Source organism: Micromesistius poutassou, assembly GCF_964030765.1.
Source record: "Micromesistius poutassou genome assembly, chromosome: 17".
Taxonomy (NCBI): domain Eukaryota; kingdom Metazoa; phylum Chordata; class Actinopteri; order Gadiformes; family Gadidae; genus Micromesistius; species Micromesistius poutassou.
The window spans coordinates 3,578,718-3,602,232 of NC_140287.1; the positions used below are offsets into that span (position 1 = coordinate 3,578,718).

The 23,515-nt window shown below is 41.0% G+C and overlaps 1 protein-coding gene across 2 annotated transcripts; it reads right to left on the reverse strand.

The window, feature by feature from the left end:
• Positions 1–608: 608 nt before the first annotated feature.
• On the reverse strand, positions 609–9,651 carry galcb (galactosylceramidase b). 2 transcript variants are annotated; one of them, XM_084481877.1, is made up of 17 exons: positions 9,460–9,651; positions 9,286–9,354; positions 7,965–8,028; positions 7,448–7,561; positions 7,017–7,156; positions 6,838–6,876; positions 5,532–5,662; positions 4,958–5,113; positions 4,647–4,771; positions 4,148–4,275; positions 3,861–3,950; positions 3,684–3,773; positions 3,367–3,511; positions 2,943–3,123; positions 2,269–2,432; positions 1,123–1,199; positions 609–933 (listed from the first exon to the last, which is right to left on the reverse strand). In XM_084481877.1, the coding sequence occupies exons 1-17, from the start codon at positions 9,589–9,591 to the stop codon at positions 790–792; spliced, it is 1,989 nt and encodes a 662-aa protein (XP_084338003.1). In that variant the 5' UTR covers positions 9,592–9,651; the 3' UTR covers positions 609–789. The 2 variants fall into 2 exon arrangements, with proteins under 2 accessions (XP_084338003.1, XP_084338004.1); XM_084481878.1 differs by lacking the exon at positions 5,532–5,662 and adding an exon at positions 6,303–6,430.
• Positions 9,652–23,515: the final 13,864 nt, after the last annotated feature.

The following is a 23,515-nucleotide window of genomic DNA, read 5'->3' on the forward strand; positions in this document are numbered from 1 at the left end:
TACCGGTGCCACAGAGCGTGAAAACGAGCTGTGTTGCGGCCGTAAGTTATAACCATGGCTGTTTTTGAGATATGCAATTATATGCAATATGCAAATGTACAAAGTGATTCTCACTTGAGTGCTGAACGTGTTTTCTGAATCCTCAAAACATTTCATTCATATAGAGCCTACTTTTGTTAAATAAAAGTAAAAAAAATGCCACGATTATATATATATATTAGTATTCTAAATACCTTTTCCGAAGTAGACGTTTCCTAAATAATGATATATTTGTAGTTATTTGAGAAGAACTTTCGCTTTGCAACAAAATAGTATATCTGAAAACTCCAGGTAGGCTTATATGCTGGGCTGTTATAAGCCTGGTGCCTTACCTTACCATGGCTGTTTAACAAGGATGCATGTCACCATTATCTAGGCAAAGCTTACCTTACAAGCAAACAACAAGAGGTGCAGTATAAATTAATTGCTATGTGAATGTATAGAAATGATTCATATTATGAAAATGTTGATGGTAAATGTATGGCCTGCTTTGCATTACACTAGCGGAATTTTTTTTAATATACAGTATGTTTTAGAGTAAAATAAATTGAACATTAAGGCACTTACATTAAAAAAGGATTTATTAAAAAGATTTCAGCATTTAAAATAAACAATGACAGACAATTATGTGCATTTCATGATAGATTCTATGAATAGATTTTTTTAGAAATTAAAAAGGGAAATAAAAAAACATCTCAGGGTTGATTAAGTTCATAAATTAAGGCATAATCACAGCGCCGCTTCAATCCTTCACTCTGCTGTCACAGCAAAGTTGTCAAATTGAGCAAGTTCAAATGACTTTGTCCCTATGGCAGCCCATCCGTTCTTTGGTCCCAATACCACAGCATTCTTCCATAACGTATACCCGTTGAGCAAACCAGTAGCATACTGGCCCTGGAAAAAAGAAGAGATGGTGCCTCTAAGAATGATGCTGTTTCGACCAGCCAGGTTCAGAAGTATTGCGGCACTCGGTTCTACAGTACGACACTCACTGCGCTGGAGTCGGTGCTCAAGTCAGCAATCAGTATCCAAAGGTAATCATTAAAGTGTGCGATCAGCAAAATCAATCAATCTGTAACTTACTTTTATCGTCAGTGTTAATGTGTGCCAACCAAAAGCCCTGGTGCCAGACTGGCCCTCAGCAAGTACGGTCTGACCAGCTGTTGAGGAGAGAAGAACAAACTCAATCTCCAGAACATTCAAGTCCCTCACATTGTGCCCAGTGTAAAAAAACAATGTAGGAACAGAGACGGAGCAGTTAGACGTTTCGTTTTGATGTTATATGGGGAAGTTTACAGATTCAACACATTGAGGCTTCTGTTGGCATAATGGGAAAAAGTTTGTGAAAAGATATTTAGTGCAACTCTCCCAAAACAAACAACAAATGTGTAATGGATTTAGTTAACAACACGACACATTCGCATAGACTCCGCCCCCCCACACCATAGAATTTTGCAGTCCAGGGGCACTGTCTGTGTGAACGAACATGGAGCTAAGGAAGGAACCAACATAGCGAGTTCACCAGGGACTCCTGTTCATATATTGGAAGACACTGCTCTCTGGTGCACACCTCACCCTGTTACCTTGTTACTTCCATGTTCGTTCACATGCATCACCGTACATTCATGGCAGCGTGTCGGCTAGACAATGCCTGGTGTGATGGAAAAATACATATGTTCTTTCCTTTTTTTTTCTCCAAGGCTTTGTTTCATCTAAATGTTGACCTTTGTGCTTGGGTCAGCCACTCTACCATTGCAGATGTGTCATCTAAATGTTGACCTTTGTGCCTGGAGTTAACTGGCACCCCCTTATGCACTCTTCTGCTTGACGAGAACACAGGCAACTCTGTGTCTTGGATAAACATCACCTGATTTGATTATTGACGTCTGCACTGTAGGGAGTAACTGTTTAAATAGCTCTGTCTAACTGTATTCTGGACTCACTCTGCTAGAGAGGAGTCTAATGTATGCATACATTAAAATAGGTCAATTGTCTACAACTATTATGTGCTTTTTGCATTTAGAAATCTCATGTCCTCGACGCAATATCTCTAGAGGAATTTCCACAAAACTGGGAACGGGGTCTCGTCAAATGGCATGTCATTAATGTGTTTTAATTGCATTGATTGCAAAAATATCAACAGAAGTTAAAATACAGTTGCAAAATTGCGCAAAATCTTCTGAACGGCGGCCTATCCACCCAGTGGGTGGTTGTGGTATTTTGACTGACCGAGATCATTGGTGACTTTGTAGCTCCCATCGGAGTAGACCCAGTAGAAGAGCCCTTTGGCACTTCGGACCGACTGCCCTCCTTTGTCTACTCTGGCAGCGATGAACACTCCACCAGTCTTCACTGTTTCCATAAACACATCACAGGATACAGTGAGGTTCTCCCTGAAAAAGATATAAAAATCTAAATTATCAATCAATGAATGCATACCAGAACATCAGCAAGACCTGGCTCTACTAAGGTCTAAGGAGTTCGACAGAGATATCGTTCCAGTTCCACATAGACAAAAATAACCTGCACCACCAGTCCATTAAGGCGATAGTAAAGCCCAAAGTCTGACAAGAACCGTCAAACTGTCAACACATTTAGAAAGGATCAATTACAACTGTATCTCCCATGGAGGCCGTTCACTTGTTGGAAAGGCAAGAAACATTTTCACATTATTTACAAGAGATTTACATGGATGCAATGCATGGAGTTTGATTTCATTGAATAGAACATCATGTAGAAAGACTGAAAATACCATACACTATGCCCACAGACGAGGAAATCTGCAACTACTGGTGGTTAATTAAAAATACACCTAATGTCTTGACATACAAAATAAAAAAAGTAATTTTAATATATTAACACCAAAAAGAACAATTATATATTTAGTATAGCAGAGGGCTCACCATTTGTAGTTCCCTATGACGCTAATGGTCTGGTCCGCATCCGTTGCCCAGGTGACCGGCCTCTGGGTAACAACTTGGCGCAAGGTGAAGACATGAGGCCCCGGGTCGGTGAGGTTGATGTGGTACTCAAACACCCCTGTCTGGTCGGCAAAGTCGGGCGCCTCCGTGAAGGGAGGGTTAGCTGTACGCCACATGGGGATGGATAGGAGGCCGACAAAAAGTTGGCAACACCAGAACTAACTCCAACTATATCAAAAAATACATGACAAAGCCATTCTGCAGTTTGGCCCTTTTCATTATAAATGTATGTATATTCAACCCCCCCTTGTAGGGGTTACATTTTAAAGCCGTGTCGCACAACACAACTTTTAACAATAGTTGCACAACATGGTTAACGTCTGCGTGTAATGTGTTCACTACCTACCGACGTTAAAGTCATCCTTGTATGTTCTGGGGAAGGGTGCTGAGGGGGGAGGGTCTGGGAAGCTGCCTTTCAGACCGCTGGTGAGGCTGGTGAGCGTGTAAACCTCATCCTCCCTCAGATTCAAGGTGAACGAACCGTCAGAGAGCTGGAGGAATCAGTAGGTTATAAGACCACACGTGAAACACCCGGTAAACTAGTCATTTTTGTCAAAAATGTACCCAACAAAATGCTTGTTTTTAAAAGTGCTTTGTGAGCTTTTGAACCCGACTCCCAAAGGATCTCTGCAAACGTGCATTGTTTCTTATTCAGAGGTTTACCTTGAGTGGTGAAAGTTTTTCAAAAAACGTGGGCTTTTGTGTCTTGAAGTTAAATCTTGACCGCCATACTTGTAATTGTGCGAGAGAGGCCTAGGAGGAGAAAATAACAATTCCACATTTGCTCTGTTTCTGAAGCACTGTTAACCTACCGCCATTTCATGAAAGTCAGTCACTTACAAAGGAGCCCTTCAGCTGGAATGTTGCATTCTGGGAAGTCACATTGAATGCTGGGAGTGGAGGCCTTACACAGACTGAATGGTCATGAGTCTAAAGAAAATCCAATACATATTGGAAAAAAAACAAGATTATGTCCCATAATGTTGTGACTATTTCAAACTCATAAAGTGGGCTCTTGCGAGTATGGGTATCTTTGGAACTGTAAAACATTTCCCTCAAGTCAACAAGGAGAACATACTAGGTTCTTATACAATCAGATGGTCAATGGCAAAATGAGCAGAACATACCATGGTTTCTAGAACAACCGTGAGGTCGCCTTTGCCATTAGTGAGAGCCACGTAGCTCCCACCGTGCACGAGATGCCCCACAGTCTGCAGGTAGGTCCACCCGGGCTGGGTGAACTGGGTCGTGTGGGCTGGCAAGGAGAGAGGATGCACACGTTTGGGTTATGCCACTAAAATGATTACTTAGTTCATTAGACAAATTCAACCACAACTACAAACAGATCAAGCCTAGAATCTTTCTCCAAAATGCCAATGAGACTAACTGAGATCAGACACCGTTGGCAGGGTGTCGACCCATTATGTGTGATTATTCATCATCGTAAGTCAATGTATGTATATGACACAGGATACAGCATAATAAATCAAAAGTCAAAAATGACAAACTGAACAGTTTAAATGAATAGCTAAACGTGTGCACAACTTCATGTTTTGAGTGTATATTCTTTAACGTTTCATGCCAATGTCTAACGTCCACATGGCTTTGTAGTCCTTAGAGGCTGACCTGAGATCCAGATGGGCGACTCCACCACATAGCTGCCGCTCCAGGGCTCCTGGGCAGTCATCAGCCCGTCCCGGCCAAACGGCAGCTCCTCGTAGTAGCTGGCCACTAGGTTCCACGATATGGTGCTGGAAGAAGCACCAGGTGGTCGTTCAATGGTGAGTAGACCATTAGGACTTTGACGAATGTTAACGTCATCATCTAGGGCAGTCAAGTTCTGGTCGGTCAGTCGACATGCACTTGTTCAACCAATTTGTCATTTGTCTCGCTGGGGTTACCTTCATAATGAAAAATTATTCTCCCACATGACTCACGCAGTCATGAGTCCATTGACGTAGTTCTGGTTAAGGATTCGCGCCCAGCAGCCTCCACCGACCTCATCGTTGAAGGAGCTGTAGTCCTCCGACGACCAAAGCTTCTTCTGGGTCTTTAGGGCCTCCAGCACAGTGGTAGTGCCTGGGTAGTGGGCCCTATTGAGATGGAAAACCACGCATGTCCCTCATCAGCATTTCACTTCATGCATCTTTCAGCTTGGTGCCTGAGAGCTGGTACAAGCTTAACTTTAGATTCTCAAAACATTTGCCGGCAAGAGGCAAGTATTTCCATTGGTGGATTAGTTGGTTTAGAATACACCAAAAAACCTTGGTATACCTTAAAAATAAAAATACAACTTATCCGCATTTTCCACTCACCGACTGGGCAATCGTTAGAGGACAATTGTTAGCGATAAGCGTCAAGTCTGAAAGCACTGATGTTGGTAAGCAGTGCAAGACAACGGCGAACGCCAACGCTAGTGAAGCAGTCATGAGCCACAGTGAGAACACAGGCGGAATCTATCAGGGGAGCTATGTGAGCTACGCACGAGAAAGCCTCCATATGGGGACGTACCCTATCACGTCTACGGCTCGTCGTAGCTCCTGGTCGAGCAGCATGTACCAGCTAATGGGCTCCCACAGGTTATCGCTGGCTATGATCCTGACACTCTCCAAGCCACTCTTATCTAGAGTGTAGCGCAGGAGCTGCCAAAGAGGCGCCATGGTGACGGAGATGAAAACAGGAGAGGAGAAAAGAGTTGCAGTTATGCTACCGCCACTTCATATTTCATAAGAAAAAATGTGACATTTAAAGAGTTTTATATTACATTTAAAAGCCACAAAGCTGGCTGAAGGACAAAGTAAAAAGTAAAAAAAAGACAAGGCGTTAAATAAATGCCATACTTTATAATGGTAAATTCAGACCAGAGAAAAAAAAAACAGCCACAAACATTATCCACCAGTGGAAATAGGTTTTGTAAGGTTACACTTCCTTGTTCCTCATAAATGGGACCATAAAAAATATACCTGCTCAATTTGACAAAAGGGCTTTGTTGTATACATCTGTAGCCTATCCGGACGCAGTGGCGGTTTTAGGCACGGGCGAAGTGGGCATTACAGGGGGGGCGGCACGAGCACACGAGAAAAATAATTATCCGCGCATTTTCTATTATTGATCATCCCCCCCCCCCCCCCCCCCCCCCCCCCGTCAACAACTCCGCCAGCCCGTAATCCCCCCCCCCCCCCTGTCAACAACTCCGCCAGCCCGTAAATCCCCCCCCCCGTCAACAACTCCTTTTCGGGGGGGGAACCGCTACTGTCCAGACGGGCCACCTTTGTTACTTACCCAACCACCTCAACTGCATCGTTGAGATAGGGGTCAACCACCAGAGAATTGGCGATGTTCCAATCACCGTCAGCAGCGATGATACCGATATCAGTAAGGCCCACTTTATCCAACATGCCCCGGAGCACCTTGGCAACAGAGGACATGCTCTCAGGCATGAACAAGGCTATACATTGGGTCATTTATGAGGTACTTGACTTCTGCAAAATGATTTAAGTTCATTTAGGACCAAGAATAGCAAACGTTGGTGGCTGTTTCTTTTTTCTGTGGCTCTTATCAAAATCAATCATTCACAAGGTAAAAAATGTGCGAGTATAATCATAAAATCCAGCCAAGGATTTAAGGGAAAACAAACTAGAGACATCAGCAGGATAGTTTGTTAATTCAAATGAACTCCAGCTGATCTGGTCCAGGTGTCATCTGCCCTTGCTTTATCACCTGGCACCCATGATATCCAATCAGAGATGACTACAGTAACCTGCTGTGCTTGTGGTTACACTTTTAGTGTATGGAATTAAGAGTCATAAAAAATTACCTTTATGTACTTGCTGTCAAAGTTGCGCTCGTTCCAAATCTAAGTGGATAAAATTGCAACACAGCAAATTAGCTTGGCTGCTGATTTCAAACCAGTCAACTGGGAAAGAACACAAAGCTGTCCCAAAATGATCCCAAATAAGAGGGTGCTGAGGCGGGGATGTGGATCAGGGTACACACCCCAACATAGTTGATGTCCAGGTCGTGGTACTGTTTGGCTCCGATGATCCAAGAAACCACGTAGGTGGCAGTGATGTCAGGGTAGTCATAGGGCCAGTTCTTTCCATGACCAACCCAGCCCGGAAAGGCCCATGGCAAACCTGGGTGTACAAACCAAAAGCGCACGCACCCACACAAACACACCCATACACGTTCCCAAAATCCAACAATGTTAGCAGTGTGATCATGAGAGTATACACATACCTCAGCAACTTGAAGAAATATACTGTATCTCTTAATGTTTAACTATAACTAGGGTTGGGCTGTTTTTTCAAATGGGTTTGAAAATTGGTCAAAATAAAATAATGCTGCGGTTTCCATAACTCTTTCAATAAGGAATCAACCAATGTTGATTCCTGTGTACGTTTACAGACAGGCTTGAGTTTCCTCACCAATAAGTGTTATGTTGGGGTTCCTCTTCTTGGCCTCTTTCATGAGCCACCACTCATATCCCCGGAAGAAGTTCTCGTCGTTCTCATAGTGCATGTGAGACGGCTCGGTACCATCTATAAAACAGGAATATAATTTATTTGTTTTTGCCATTCAAGTTCTCAAATTCATTATTTGAATGTGTTGTTTAAAATGTTGAAATTTTGAAATTTGTATGTATATATATATATATAAAAAAATCATACCTAATGCATATTTGCAAACAGCAGATATGCAGATATTGCTGCATATCTGCTGTTTGCAAATATGCATTAGGTATGATTTTTTAATTATATATAACATTTATTTTTAAACAACGCATTCAAATAATGAATTGAAGAACCAGAACACCTACCTAACAAACGAATATCCACGCACACACTTGAACTAGCATTTCCACATTTCTTACATCTATATAATTTCCCATTGTATAATAGAATACAAGCAGGTACACATGCTGAAATCTACAACTATTCTCACCTGTGGTTTGTGCATCGCCTCCAATTTCCACCTTCAGTATGTGCAAAGAGGCCCCAAAGTTTGGCTGAAAAGCAATGGTGTGTTACACACTGTTACAGGTGGAGGAGTGAGATCGATGGTGTGTTACACACTGTTACAGGAAGGAGTGAGATCAATGGTGTGTTACACACTTACAGGTGGAGGAGTGAGATCAATGGTGTGTTACACACTGTTACAGGCGGAGGAGTGAGATCGATGGTGTGTTACACACTGTTACAGGAAGGAGTGAGATCAATGGTGTGTTACACACTGTTACAGGCGGAGGAGTGAGATCGATGGTGTGTTACACACTGTTACAGGCGGAGGAGTGAGATCAATGGTGTGTTACACACTGTTACAGGCGGAGGAGTGAGATCAGTGGTGTGTTACACACTGTTACAGGCGGAGGAGTGAGATCGATGGTGTGTTACACACTGTTACAGGCGGAGGAGTGAGATCGATGGTGTGTTACACACTGTTACAGGCGGAAGAGTGAGATCGATGGTGTGTTACACACTGTTACAGGCGGAAGAGTGAGATCGATGGTGTGTTACACACTGTTACAGGCGGAGGAGTGAGATCAATGGTGTGTTACACACTGTTACAGGCGGAGGAGTGAGATCAATGGTGTGTTACACACTTACAGGTGGAGGAGTGAGATCAGTGGTGTGTTACACACTGTTACAGGCGGAGGAGTGAGATCAATGGTGTGTTACACACTGTTACAGGCGGAGGAGTGAGATCAATGGTGTGTTACACACTTACAGGTGGAGGAGTGAGATCAGTGGTGTGTTACACACTGTTACAGGCGGAGGAGTGAGATCGATGGTGTGTTACACACTGTTACAGGCGGAGGAGTGAGATCGATGGTGTGTTACACACTGTTACAGGCGGAGGAGTGAGATCGATGGTGTGTTACACACTGTTACAGGAAGGAGTGAGATCAATGGTGTGTTACACACTTACAGGTGGAGGAGTGAGATCAGTGGTGTGTTACACACTGTTACAGGCGGAGGAGTGAGATCTATGGTGTGTTACACACTGTTACAGGAAGGAGTGAGATCAATGGTGTGTTACACATTGTTACAGGCGGATGAGTGAGATCAATGGTGTGTTACACACTGTTACAGGCGGAAGAGTGAGATCGATGGTGTGTTACACACTGTTACAGGCGGATGAGTGAGATCAATGGTGTGTTACACACTGTTACGGGCGGAGGAGTGAGATCGATGGTGTGTTACACATTGTTACATGCGGAGGAGTGAGATCAATGGTCAAAACAAGTAGCAAGTAGCGTTATTACCTTGAAAAGGTAATCCAATATCTGACTGCGGTACGGCTCTGCGTAATTCACAAGTAGGCGAGACGTTGCCTGTATACATAACAAAATGACAACATTCAGGTGGACATAACTCATAAGTCAACACTGAATAAACTCCATACGAACCAGGAAGTGGAACAAAACAAACCAACTCACCCCTCCGCCGCTCAAACCTCCAATACCGTCAAACACTCTCCCGAGTCCTACTTTGTCGTCTAACACATACTGATCTGTGACACAAATTACTATTGGAAAGAATAGATGGAATAAAAGAATAAGGGACATCATCCTGTACAGTAGCAGTGGAGAGGTAACGGCAGACCGCTGGAGTTGCGCGCGGCTGCTTTCTCTATGGTTGACCACGCCTCTTTTAGAAGTCACGTGAAAGCTCCTTTGAAATCACGTGTCCTTATACTAATAAGGTGATTCCGGGGTATGACTTCCTAGTACTTCTGATCGCTTCTGATTATATAAGGACGTAAACTTCCGAGTAAAATATTTATGTAATATATAAGATTCTACTGACTTCTGAAATATATGATATGTTTAGGTTTTAGTTGTATTGTATTGTATGTATTGGTATTGTTTTTACAAACGTGTTTTACCTTGCCTAAATTACGTGATGCTTTTGTGCTCCTAATGTTTGTTGATAGTGAATTAATGTTGAAGCAGTTTGCAGCCATCTCCTTAGGCTGTACACGCACACGCACACACACACACACACACACACACACACACACACACACACACACACACACACACACACACACACACACACACACACACACAGAGAGCACAGAGTACGTCTCCAACACGACAAACCATATACATTAACAGGATGTATATAAGTAGCACTGATTATTATAGTACAGTACTTACAGTACAGCACTAAAAGAACAAGTAGGGCCCACTGATACTCATATCAGTATTCTGTATAGTAACATTGGGCCACTGGTAATGGTAAACCCTTTCTTCTTACCAGGCAATTGCACTTCCTTCTTCTGATATTATTAAGATAATATTTCCATATATTACCTGGGGTCATCAGGTGTGCAACAATTGCTCTTTATATGTTCATTTTTTTATTTAGAATCATCACATTGTCTTATTTCTCTAACTTTGTAGATGATATTAAGATATGTATTAAAAAAGTATAAAAAATAATCAACTTACTCGTCTATATGTCCCTCATTTAGTCGTCAATTAAATGGGATTATTCATTAATTTAATATATTCATATTTCTTCTTCTTCTTCTTCTTCTCCTTCTTCTTCATATTATTATTATGTATTTTGTGAGACCTATATAGTTATTATACGATGTTACGTATATTCTGCTGTCTCTATTTTCCACGTTTTGCGTCCCTGATATTCACAATGCTGCAGACAACCACTCGGTGGCAGTACAGCACAAGATTTATGGGGAGCCTCGGTCCATCAACGCACACACACACACACACACACACACACACACACACACACACACACACACACACACACACACACACACACACACACACACACACACACACACACACACACACACACATTTTCAGTAAGGCTAATTACTATTTAGAAATGTAATTGTATTTCTGTCAAACTGATTAGCACTTCAGAGTAGTTCATGGTGAAACATCATTTAGCCTGCCAGATCCCAAATTATTTTCTGGAACAGATTGCCATATATTTACTTCACAAATTCGCATTTTATGCAATATTCGAAAATTTAGGCCACTTGAATCACTTTTTTTTGTTGTGCGATCACCTTGCTTCATTAACCTACCTGCCACCTATCTAAAGGGCAGCATACCCTTTTGGCTCATTCAAAATGCGGCTTTGAATACTTTTTATTCCATGTACAAATGTGACATTTTATATTATTTCTGAATAGTTTATCTTCTTCCAAACACACAGATATGTAGCACGCCTCAAAATAGGGGGTAAGTTCCCTTTTTTTTTTTTTTTTCACCAAATGAACTTTCGCTAAGTGGATGAAAAGGTTTAGATGTCAATGAAACAGTCAGTGGTTCAGAAATGGCTGTTGATTTGCATGCTGTGACATTTTAGAAGTGGCACACCCAAAAAATATTGTAGTGTAGTCAACAGCAACAGCAATAATAATCAGGACTTATTTTCTGAATTCAAACAAAACTCAACATTTTCCTGTGCGTCGAGAAAAAATAGAGTACACATTGTTGCTGTTCTCTCTAAAGATGCAGTAACAGATGTGACTGTAGAAATAGCAAAAAAAAAATAAGAGACAAATTTATCAAAATGTAATATTAAACCGTTGAAATCTCCTAGGCCATTGGAATAGGCTCTTCCTATACGAGCTGAATTGCTCACAGGAAGCAACCATTCTCCCTCTAAAGAGATTAGGTGACCATATGTATGGAACTCCATATCGCAAGCTTCACTGATAATGAATGTAATGTACAGTCAGTCCCGCTGCTGTTGATAGAGGTGCAATTGCTTTGTACAAAAACCAAAGTATGTATCAAAATCGGAGAAGGGCAAACATTTTTAAATACATACATTATACATGCATGCACATTCTGTTACAGGCCAAATTATGTTCTTTCTGTGGTTGGATTCGGTATGTTTGAATATTTGTACTACTCTCCATTTGAAGTCCATTTGTAATTCATTATTTATTCCTTCACATTGCTTATTCAGTTAGTTATGGGGAAAGTTTATTTTAAATCCAGGAGGCCTTCCAGTAAATGCTAATTCAGTCTATTCTGTCATGTTGGCCTGTTTGATCAACTGTGCCCACATAACCACAATCTAAGTCTGCATGGTATGAACAAACCTTCACAAAACAGGTACAGACATCATTTTCACTCACAATGACCTCTTTTGATAACTTGTATTACAATATGGCAACATGAAGATGACCACAACATTACCATAAATGTGTGGGTTATGTTCCATGCTGGCACTGAGTAAGTAGCTCAGTGATGAATTCCATATATTTATGTATTCTTCTACCCTGGAAATTCAAAGTTGTCGCAAGAGCACAATTTGAATTTGCTCAGCGAGTCACTCTGGGAATAAGCAATATAGTCATTCCCCGATTCCCCTGGATTCAAACATTAACCAATCACATCGGTGTATCTGATTAAGGCAGGCCAAAAGCTTTGCTGTTTTACTGACCGGATACGGCAAGAGTCTAATCTATTGGTTAGCTCCACTGGTAGCTAAGCGTATGGGGCCCTGGAAATGTCACCCCTTGTATTCTTCTGATTGGACATAGTGTTATCCAATTGCATGCAGTGAGTATTTTCAAATGCATGCTCGGTGCCGTCCCTCGAGTTGGGCCATTTTCATTACTCGTTGCCAGACCCTACAGCTTTCTAGATGTGGGTCTGGATTTCCAGGCTAGTATTCTTCATCCAAAAATGTGAATATATTCAATTTAAAATCTAGGGGCACTGCATAGTCTAACAAAGCTGCCACTCTTCATTCCACAGTCTTATCATCAGCTATAAAAACAAACGACATAGAGCCCTCCTACTTTTAAATTATGTTTGTTTATCATACTTATATTGTCTACATTCCTAACAATGCTGGAGTAAAGGAGGAGCTTCCCAGCAGATCCCACAGCGAGAGCCTTTGTGCTTCCAGTGATTTCTGGCTGCCCCTCTTACTGCTCTGTGAACACAATGGCTTTAGTCCAATTTGAATATGAGCCTTTCCTTGAAAGTTTTGTCAATATATGGAATTTCCTTTTTCGAGAGTCCTGGCCAGGATTGCAGGACACATTAAAGCTCCAGTTAAATACAGATGACATAGAAGGGATAAAACCCACAGTTAAATCAAATTATTCTGTTGGCAAAGCAGATGTATTTCACATGGTCGTGAATTGCCAAGCACTTTGCAACAACACTTTGAAATGCCCAACAGCAGTTAGTATTTATGCTTAAACCTGCACTATGTAACTTTTTTACGGCATAAAAAAATTGTTAAAATTGATCGGTCAGCTGATCGGTCTATATTAAGCTTCCTTCATTATCAATTAAAAACATACACATACTGACAAACAAACATCCTTAATGATTACTGCAAGACTTTTTATGTGTGCAGTGGCACATTCGATTAGACACCAAGAAGGTATATCTAGTATTTCCAGGTACTTCTAGACACTGTAGGCCGATGGAGGAATGCAGTGGATTGGAATCCTGTTTAATGGTCATCACAGCTGTCTGTTTCCTGCATTATGAGTCATTTTTCCTTTGTTAAACACTGGAATTCAAGGGCATTCAAGAACCTCTTTATCAAGAAATTGATATTATTTTTTTTCAGTCATTGTTGTCCTCACTTTAGCTGTGATAGAAGGATGTAGTAAGCCTCCCTCCAGTTTTTTCGCTTTCATTCTTCTTTGCAATCTGTAATTTATTTTGTTAAAAGAGCTTGCTTTTGTTCCTGACAAGAACCCACTGGGCCTTTCAGTGAAATAGCTTTTCCAATCAGTGAGAGAGAGAAAGAGAGAGAGAGAGAGAGAGCGAGAGAGAGAGAGAGAGAGAGAGAGAGAGAGAGAGAGAGGAAATGGAGCAATGGAGAGAGAAAGTGATAGAGAGAGACCAAATAGATAGGTTTTCCGGCTTCATGGCTTATCAGTCCGATTGTTGGATCCCCCTCCACTCCACAAACATTGCAAGTTGACGTCACTAGCTTCACATGTGCGATGTATTAAGACCTGATTAATGTGTGTGTGTGTGTGTATGTGTGTGTATGTGTCTGTATGTATATATATATATATATATCTTCACTCCCAGAATCACAGTACATTCAGCATGGGTGAATGGACTCTACGATCAGGTTGCAGTGCACGCACAATATTCAAATTCCCCAGCACTTTTTTCTAAATTGGTCAAATTGGTAAGAATACAATAAACTGCTGATTATATGGAGAATTGACCAGATGTGCTCTAGAAGTTGTTGAGGTATACAGCGTGATGGCCAGAGGTCCCACATGACCAAGCACTAAAAAGGATCTTCCCCTGTTGAAGTTTAAACCATAACATAAAATGTCCAGGAGGGGACATCAGTAGGCAGGGAAGGTAGAATGGCAGTCTGGGCGTAGCACCCTTCACTTGGCCTCCATGGCAGTGGATTCACTGGCCAGCAAAAAGCCTGCACAATATGCAGAATGAGCCAGAAATGAAAAGACCCTGTTAATATACAAGCCAGTCAAAACCTAGATTGAACTAAATAGTCTCTTTAAGGTGTTTGATTTAATGTCACATCCACTTTTACCCACTTTGAAATGCAATCCTCTTTGCAGGGGGGGGGTACTACACCGCTAGGCACGTTCATAGAAGCAGCACAGTGCTAGCACATGAGTCAAATGGATTACTTGAATCATCTGTGGCATGCCTGAGAGAGCCCTGAAATGAGATGCATGGATATCAGTTCTAAAGCAATTTCAATCTGTGGATAAATAATGTATGCAGTAAAATTCTGACACAGCTCTATGTCTGAATGTGTTTTTTGTGTGTTTGTAAGTTGGTAGTTAAGTGGTAAATATACCAAAATCTTTGAAGCTCCATTAACTTTGTGTTTATTCAACTTTCTCATCTTGCAAGCACATATTTAAAGATTCAAATCTGTGTTTATTGATGGTGGGTTACTGCAATTACCATTTCTCTGCAAAATGAAACGAATGATGTGACTCTCCACACAAACTATGGCATGTGACATCTCTTTTTAATTCAAGCTATCCTGGTTCCCTTTTCAGTGAAGCTTTGTCGATGAGTCTTTGTAGCCTCATGTACTCAGAAAGAGAGCAAGACAGAGAGACAGAGAGATAGGCAGACTGACAGGCCGACTGACAGACAGTGAGAGAAAGACGGGGGGGGTGGGTTGTCTCTTTGCATGTCTCTTTACTTGTACACTGACGAAAAAAACTATGTTGATGGAGCGGTCGACTCAGCTTTTTCACTCAGCTCCAGTGCACAGATTAGTTTTGCCAAGCTATAGTCAGACCTACCGATCTACCAGATCTCTCCGCATCATTCCCACTGTCCCCTCTTCTGACCCACGTCTCTCTCTCTCTCTCTCTGCCCACCCACGTCCTCCCCGCCCCCTCCCAGCCCCCTCCCTGTGAATTCCCCAAGCAGCACACTTCAAAAAGCTAACGACAAACTGTAGCCTTCCTCCTCTGCCCAATCCACTCCATGCTTTCCCATTTCTCTCCTCTCTTCCCTCTTTCTCTCCCCCCCTCTCTCCCCTGCCCTCCCTCCATTACCCTCACCCATTCTCCTCCAGCTGGAGTTCAGGCCTCCCAGTTGCACCTCTCAGCAGAGATCTCTGCCTGCCAACCCCTGCCGTACCAGCAGGTACCTCCCCTCCTTCTGTCTCTCCCCTCTCTCTCCCCCTCCCCCTCACAGCACCCTAATGGTTGTTGCTAATCATATTGATCTATCTCATGCCCATGGCATTTTTCCCAAAACTTTTGACTGTCAAAATAAAAGTTTCAATTCTAATTAAGCTATTAGTCATGGGATTGAGGCGAGCAAGGCCAGAAACAGCATGAGATGTGGCCTGAAGTGCCCTCTATAGATTAGCTGTAATACAGTGTACTTCCCAACGTACGTACTGGCCACCAGATTGCTATTTCTATTGCTATTTTCCACCATGACACTTGGTGTGTGTGTGTGTGTGTGTGTGTGTGTGTGTGTGTGTGTGTGTGTGTGTGTGTGTGTGTGTGTATTTGTCTATATGTATGTAGGCCTTTGTGTCTATATATCCTACCTACTTCTATTTATTTTTGACCATTTCTCCTTATTTTAAATATAAATGTTTGGAAATGTGGGTTAACAAGTGTCTTTGTGTACCTCAAGAAGTGCTTCAAAGTAAACATATTATAACGTTTATGTTTTATATGTACGTTTATGTTTTATAACTTTTGTTATTTAAGCTATACACTCTGGACAGCTATGCATTATACTTCCTAACGCTCAAGATGTAACTGGGATGACACAGTACGTTACACATGATGGAATGAAACATGTATGAACAATTCAATCAATTTCATTTAACTTACTCTTAATTATTTCTACCGGATGTAGAATAACTATTCCGGCAGTAGCATGACATTGGTATAATTTGATAAATAATGTAAGCTCATGTTGAATGAGCACATTTATCTTTTTTTAAGGAGAAAGCTACCCAAGGGGTATTGCAGCCAGTGCTGTCTGTGCAATAATACCTTATTTCATTCCTGCACATACATTATACATATACAGGTGGGCTACAAAATATAGAGCCATACTGTACATTGTGAAATATTGAATACTGCCCCTCCTGTGTGAGACTTTACAAGTCAGTGGTTTCTCTCATAAAAAAAAAACTAAGAAAAGATATTTGTCTTTATACTTTCTGAGAAACCATTGCTTTAAGAGTGGGTTCAAGGCATGTCATATTTTGGTTAGCTTTTACTAGACATTCTGTCATGATCCAGAAGAAAGAATGGACAGTTCAATTACTTGCAAGGTATGGAGGATCTGAAAGGCTAAGACACTGCACTTTTGAGGCGGCTCATTGCCTTCACTCTTCCACGGTCTGGTCTCTGATCGACAACGCTCACAGAAGAAAAGGCCCACAAAAATCAAGTGATGTGGATTATTATAATAATAGTAATAATAATAAATAGTCGCATGCATCGATAACAGGGTCCTGCATAGGGCAAGCTTAGTGAGCATGGCCTTATGCACACATCATAGTAGACATTGTTTGATTTCATGCCACATCTTACAATATGTTTGTTCGAGGTTGGATTCGTGACATTTCTGACAAAATGCTTGGATGTGGTCAGACTAAAACTGGGGACCTCATGCACATCAGCCCTGGGCTTTACCACACGACAACAAGGACATATCAATTTATCAGGGCAGATCAATGTAGATTGATCTACTCTGGAAAATGAGGATTGCACATATAGTGTCCCTGTTTTTCCAAAGTGTTACAAATCTGCTTTAGCCTTTTGCGTGTGATTCATTCCTATTGCACTATTGATTCTGAGCATGGAGCAGATATCGCGTGCAAAACAGGTCAACAGCTTGCTTAGACACTGCAGGTCCTGGAGATGGCACACTGTGAATCTGCACGTGTGTGTAATTTGCAACCCCCCCCCCTCCCCGTGAAACGGACCCAAATAAAAGCTGATGTTGACCGATTCCTGAGGCTATTTGCTGTAAATTGCGTTCCGAGATTGATGCCTTGATCAATTGCAACACGGCAATCATCTCCAAAATTGTGTCATTTTCTATTGTCATCGTTAGCTCCTAGTGGGAGGGGGGGGGGGTTTGGAGGGGCAAAGCCTTGAGTGACTTTTGAGAAAATCCATTACAAACGACCACCTCAGTGAGGTTCTTTAAGAGGCTTGCTGTTATGGCGGGCAGGTTGAGTCACTGGTCACTGTCCCTTATTGGCTGTTGGCTGCCTGAGGAGCATCCGATAAACATTAAACGTGTGAAGGGAGCAGCATCCCGATTCCCTTCCTGTTGTTTGTAACTATGGAATTCAGAACTGAGGCTGAGGAGTGATCTTATGACACTCCCTCGGACAGGGAAACAAAGAGAAACCAGGTCTGTGAGTGTCGGTACAATCAAGCTTTCCCCCCGTTGAGTTAACTTTTCTAAGGAGCAGAAACCAGCACTTGGACACACAGCACTAAACGTGTTATTCACGAATGATTGTGATCGTTTTCTCAACTCAAGCCCACGAAATATACCTTAATAACCTGACTAATAGGCCATAGAAACGGACACAGCTGCAGGCCTGCACTTTCACAGACATGTGCCCTCTCCCACAGACTCGTACGCACGCACACAGACAGACAGACACACACACACACATACACACACACACACGCACACTATCCCTTTATCTCCTCTCTAACAGCTGACATGGGCAGTTATCCTGTGTATGTGTGTGTGTGTGTGTGTGTGTGTGTGTGTGTGTGTGTGTGTGTGTGTGTGCATGCGTGTGAATGAATCAATCGTACATCGATGCAATCTTTTGCTTAAGAGGAGCAGGCCTGTGTGGCTGTACACGAGGACATAGATTCTGATTGAACAGATAATGCATTGCAACCCCCCCCCCCCATCACACACACACACACACACACACACACACACACACACACACACACACACACACACACACACACAAGAGCTAGAAATGGGGTGCCCATCTTGCAGCAGCACTTATAGAAGACACTGTTGTCCAAGGACACTTGTGCCGAGTATGCATTTACTATATGGCCCGTTTATTGTTTATTAGGTACACCTTAACAGGAGTGTGTTGTAAATGGTAAATGGAATTAATTTATAAAGCACTGTTGTAGCCCATAGGGTATGGAGTGAATTTAGTGTTGATATTACTTACAGGTATTTAAAAAAAAAACACATGTAAATAAAGTTTTGTGACATAAAGACATCACCTAAACACTTGTCTAGTTAAGATTTGTGAACATTAATGTTCACATCTTTAAATATATATATTGACGAATGTGTATTATTGTGTCTTACAAATGTGAAACTTTTGTGAATTACAAATCTGCTTTTGCGCATTTGTCAATCTCATCTTGTGGATACAAACTGCTGTGGAGGCACGAATCCTTTTGGCACTCATTTCACGCAACATATATCCACAATTGAATCCACCAATTAGAAGCAAGGTTTCTTATAGCCAATCAGAACATACGTTTGCGATATCTAATCAGCCAGAGCCATGGATTCCATTGGAGATACAGCCCCTTTGTGATGCACTTTTAAATGCATTATTTATTAATTTATTTGTAAGACGTTTAAATACTCATATTGTACCTATGAATCTGCATGCTCAATGCAGATATTCCACTTACATTTAAGTGGATTATCCCCACTAAATAAGTAGATTTAGGGAACGTGATACATCGCTATGTATATGGATTTAGAGTAAATATTTGAGACTTCTAAACCCTAGGTAACCTTTTGGGTTCAAGATTGCATGTCTTTATTATATTGCAGTTGGAAGGAGAGAGATTGATAACACAAGGTACGTTTGAAATAATAAAATATATCAATCAATCATAAAATGGTTAATGGGAATCATACTAAATACTAAAAGTATTATGCTACTGTATTATATAAGTCTTAGTACAAATATATATATATATATATTAACAAGCAACAACTTTATGCAACTTCATATTACATTAGTAACTGATGCCACTTGTTATACTTTGTTAAACATCAGCAGCAAAAGTTGTTCATGTTTACAGTTAATGAAGTAACATAACTTAAATTGGGGACCCCAAGGAACTTTACCGCCCAAGCCTATAAAGGTGTGTCCAACCCTTTTTCCTCTCTTTTTCTCACTCTCTCTCTTTTAGCACGTGATACCTAAAATAAGAACATTTAAATACTAAGGTATATTATATATTTTAAATGTGTCCTGTTTGGATGTGATTTGATGTAACCTTGTCAATAGCAGATTTCAGATAGATAGATAGATAGATAATTTATTGTCCCCTTGGGGAAATTTTTTCTCAGTGAAAAGAGACACATGACCGTTAACCACAACATACAAGAAAAAAACAAAACACAACCACTGACAAGACCACAAAATCATATTTCCCACATAGAACAAGGACACATCTAAGGACATTCGACTTTAGACAGACATGACATCAACACACAATCCCCTGGCTATGGATCGCAAAGTGCATAGGGGCCAGTATTATTCATGCCATCAGAATAAATAAATAAATACAATGGGTAAAAATGTCATGTAAGACAGTATTTTGTTCCCCGGTCAGACCCGCTGAGCAGGGGAATTAAAACCTTCTTTTTAGATGTTGGTTTAAAAAGCTGATGGATTTTGGAATGAATGTCCTATTTTTGGAGAGGGCTGGATATCGAAACCTGCTACCTGGTGGTAATAGTTCAAAGGAGGTGAAAAGTGGGTGTTTTGTATTTGCCTTTGTCTGCTTTACTCAGTACTCTCTCTGTAGATGTGTTCCAGACTACTCAAATTAGAACCCAACAGCTTGCTGGCAGTGGTCACTATTTTCCTAAGCCTACTCTTCTGTGCTTCTGCTGCGCTGCCGAACCAGCAGGTGATGCAAAAGGTTAAGACACTCTCCACATAAGCAGTGTAGAACATCTTAGCCATTTTACAATCAACATCAAATGAGACCAGCTTTTTCAAAAAGTAAAGCCTTTGCTGTCCTTTTTTCTGAATGAGTTCTGTGTACTGCTCCCACTTCAACTTGTTGTCTAAAACCACCAGTACCACCAGATACTTATACTCCTGGACAGACTATATGGGCTGACCTTGGATAATAGTTCAACGAAATGCTTTGTCTCTCCTAAAATCAATCAATTCAAAGAGAGATTTCTGCCTTTTGCAAGAAAAATGTAAATTTAAAGTAAAGTTATTTTGAATTTGAATACATAGTATGTTTCAATGTTTATATTACTAAGGGCAGGGTGCATATAAATTGTAACCAGAAAGATAAATTATTTAATTAATTTTCAAGAGTGATGGGTGATTCATAAACGATTCGTTCAAAAATAACAAATCTTTTGTATGATCATACGATCCGTATCTGCGAGTGGATGGTTAATTCGTTCTTAGATTTGCACATGCCCATTAATTAATTAATTTGCACTAATTTGCAAAGGATTTCCTAACTCAACACACTCCTTCATCCTCATGCTGCTGCTGCTGATACTCTAAATGTCTCTAGCTGATTGGATATGGCAAACGTATGTGCCGATTAAATATACGAATGTGGATACATTCATGAATTTATATTATCCGTAGTCACGGAAAAATATTGTCTTATTAAATGAAAAGGATTGATTAAATGTGTGTAAGTAATATTGTCCCAAAATCAACTCAATAGTAGGATACAGTCACTCTCTTGAGGAAGGGGTAAGGCCTCTTACCATAGGCCTACCTCTTGCAGTTTTCTTAACATGGTTTAATTTAGTTGCAACTGTCATGCAGAGCCAGCTTTTTCATATGTAAAGTCTGGGACATAGCATTGCCTACTGTGTCAAGAGCCACCTACTTGACAGCGAGAGGTATTTTGATTGACATGTGGGACGACCAATCATAGAGCGTTGATTTTGCGTTACATAATGTACTACAAACAGTGTTACGGAGAAGGCTGAGACCAGATGCAATCTTACTGTGTTTGTATTTATATTTAACTTTTAAAGACCTAAGATAATCCGTTTTTAATCAGATAAACCTCCATAGAAATTGAGAAAGAGACAGAAAATCCAGTGAAGCTACCCTGCTGTTTGAACCATATTTGTTGAACTGCTGGAGTGGGTGCTTTACTGCACGTCATATTCGTAAAGTGGGGAGGGTGAAGTAATACCAAACAAATATATCTAATGGATTTGCCTTGCGATTTACCCGTAACAGAAGGTGAATGTATAAGACAGAAAATCCCTCCTCTGATCAAATGAGTTCTCGGAAATGCGATTTCAGTCCAATCCACCTCCTGCATTCTGCATGTTGAGCTGGCTTTACTCTCTATTAAAAGTGGTCCGAAGCAATCCCTGTTAATTAAAGCTCATCTACTCAAGCACTGCCATTCCTCCAACACCCCCCCCCATACACACACACACACACACACACACACACACACACTCCTCTCCAGCCGTCCTCTGCTTCTGTGTCTTACTGAGAAACAGTACTATGGAGAAAACATGATAGAGCAAATTACATGGGCCCTAATTTACTACCCTTAAAATGTACCGTCCTATTCATTATTTTGGCCATTTGCCACTTGTCTTTAGCCCTAACAGCACTGACACTTAAAATGGTAGTCCATGCCTTTTAGAATGGTATTTAGAAAGGTATTATATATAAGGAATGGATATATAGGAAAATAACCCTAACCCAATGCTTACCTTTCACAATGTCTCTAGATGTATATTCATTTTGCTACAGAGATATTGACAGTGGCTTTTTGATTTATATTGATTTGATTTATATTGATATATTTGATATTATATCTACCAATCAAAAATCAATAATTTTAACCTCTGGCTGAGATGGGTGACAGAACCAAACTCAACTCCAACTACACATCACCATTCCTCACTTTGGCTTCATCAGATTTTACTAAATTGGTACTAATTCGATCGATTGCTAATTGCTTGGCTTCTATGCAATTCCATTAAACCGTAACTTCTTTGGAAACCATTTGTGTCTGGCACTATATATCCCTGCTGTTTGAAGTCCGCCATTTGGAAGCTCTTCTATGATTGGCTGTGGGGGGATGACCCTATTACCTCCCGCGTGCATGTTGGACGAATAAACCAATGGGGAGCCAGACAGCGTTCAGCCAGGGCTCGTCTGATGAGTTATGACCGTCGCAGGCACCCTGGGAGGCATCAGTGCTTCTAAGCGTTTTCATTTTAAGCAAAGTGTTGTATTAATCTCAGAGTGTGCGGCCCCTGACTGTTTCTAGAAGCATAATGTATTTCATGGTTGCAAATGAGCCCCGGCTACAACAGGCTATGAAAAGAAGAGAGCGAGCGAGAGCGAGAGAGAGGGGACTAGCCTATCTATTTTTTTTTATTGAGGCTATTCTTATAAAAGGCTATTTAAAGAAACTGTTCTCACGGTGGAATTTTAAAGTGAATAATTGTGTTATGTAGAGGAAAACGTCTTCAAAAAAGGTGAGAAATCAATTACAGACTCTTCCTTTTACTTAAAGTCAACCACCATATATATAAACATATACATGTATAAACCTATAAACCTATGAACTTAGTACCTACCCACGGTTCTAAGTTCATGGAGGTTTGAATTATTACCCGACCGACATTTGATGAAACGTGTAATAAAAAGTAATATCTCACAAAGATATTTCAAGGGAATCCAGATACCAACCATCAATCAATAGCACGGTATTAACATATATGATATGTACGGTGATTTTCTATTTTCAAGCTGATTGTGTTATGAATGGAAATAGATTTCATTGCTCGAGGCATCTTCCTTTTTCACTAGCGTAATCACCCCAGGCCTTTATTATCTTGGTTTTTCCTCCCATCTTCTGTTGAAATGGGGAGTGCACAGATGGATGTGCTGCATAATTTCTCTGGTTGTTTTACCAGAAAAGCACTAGCAGAGAAATGGATGAAGTATTTTGATATCTCACAATAACAGAGACCTCCGTCCCCGCCATTAACAGAG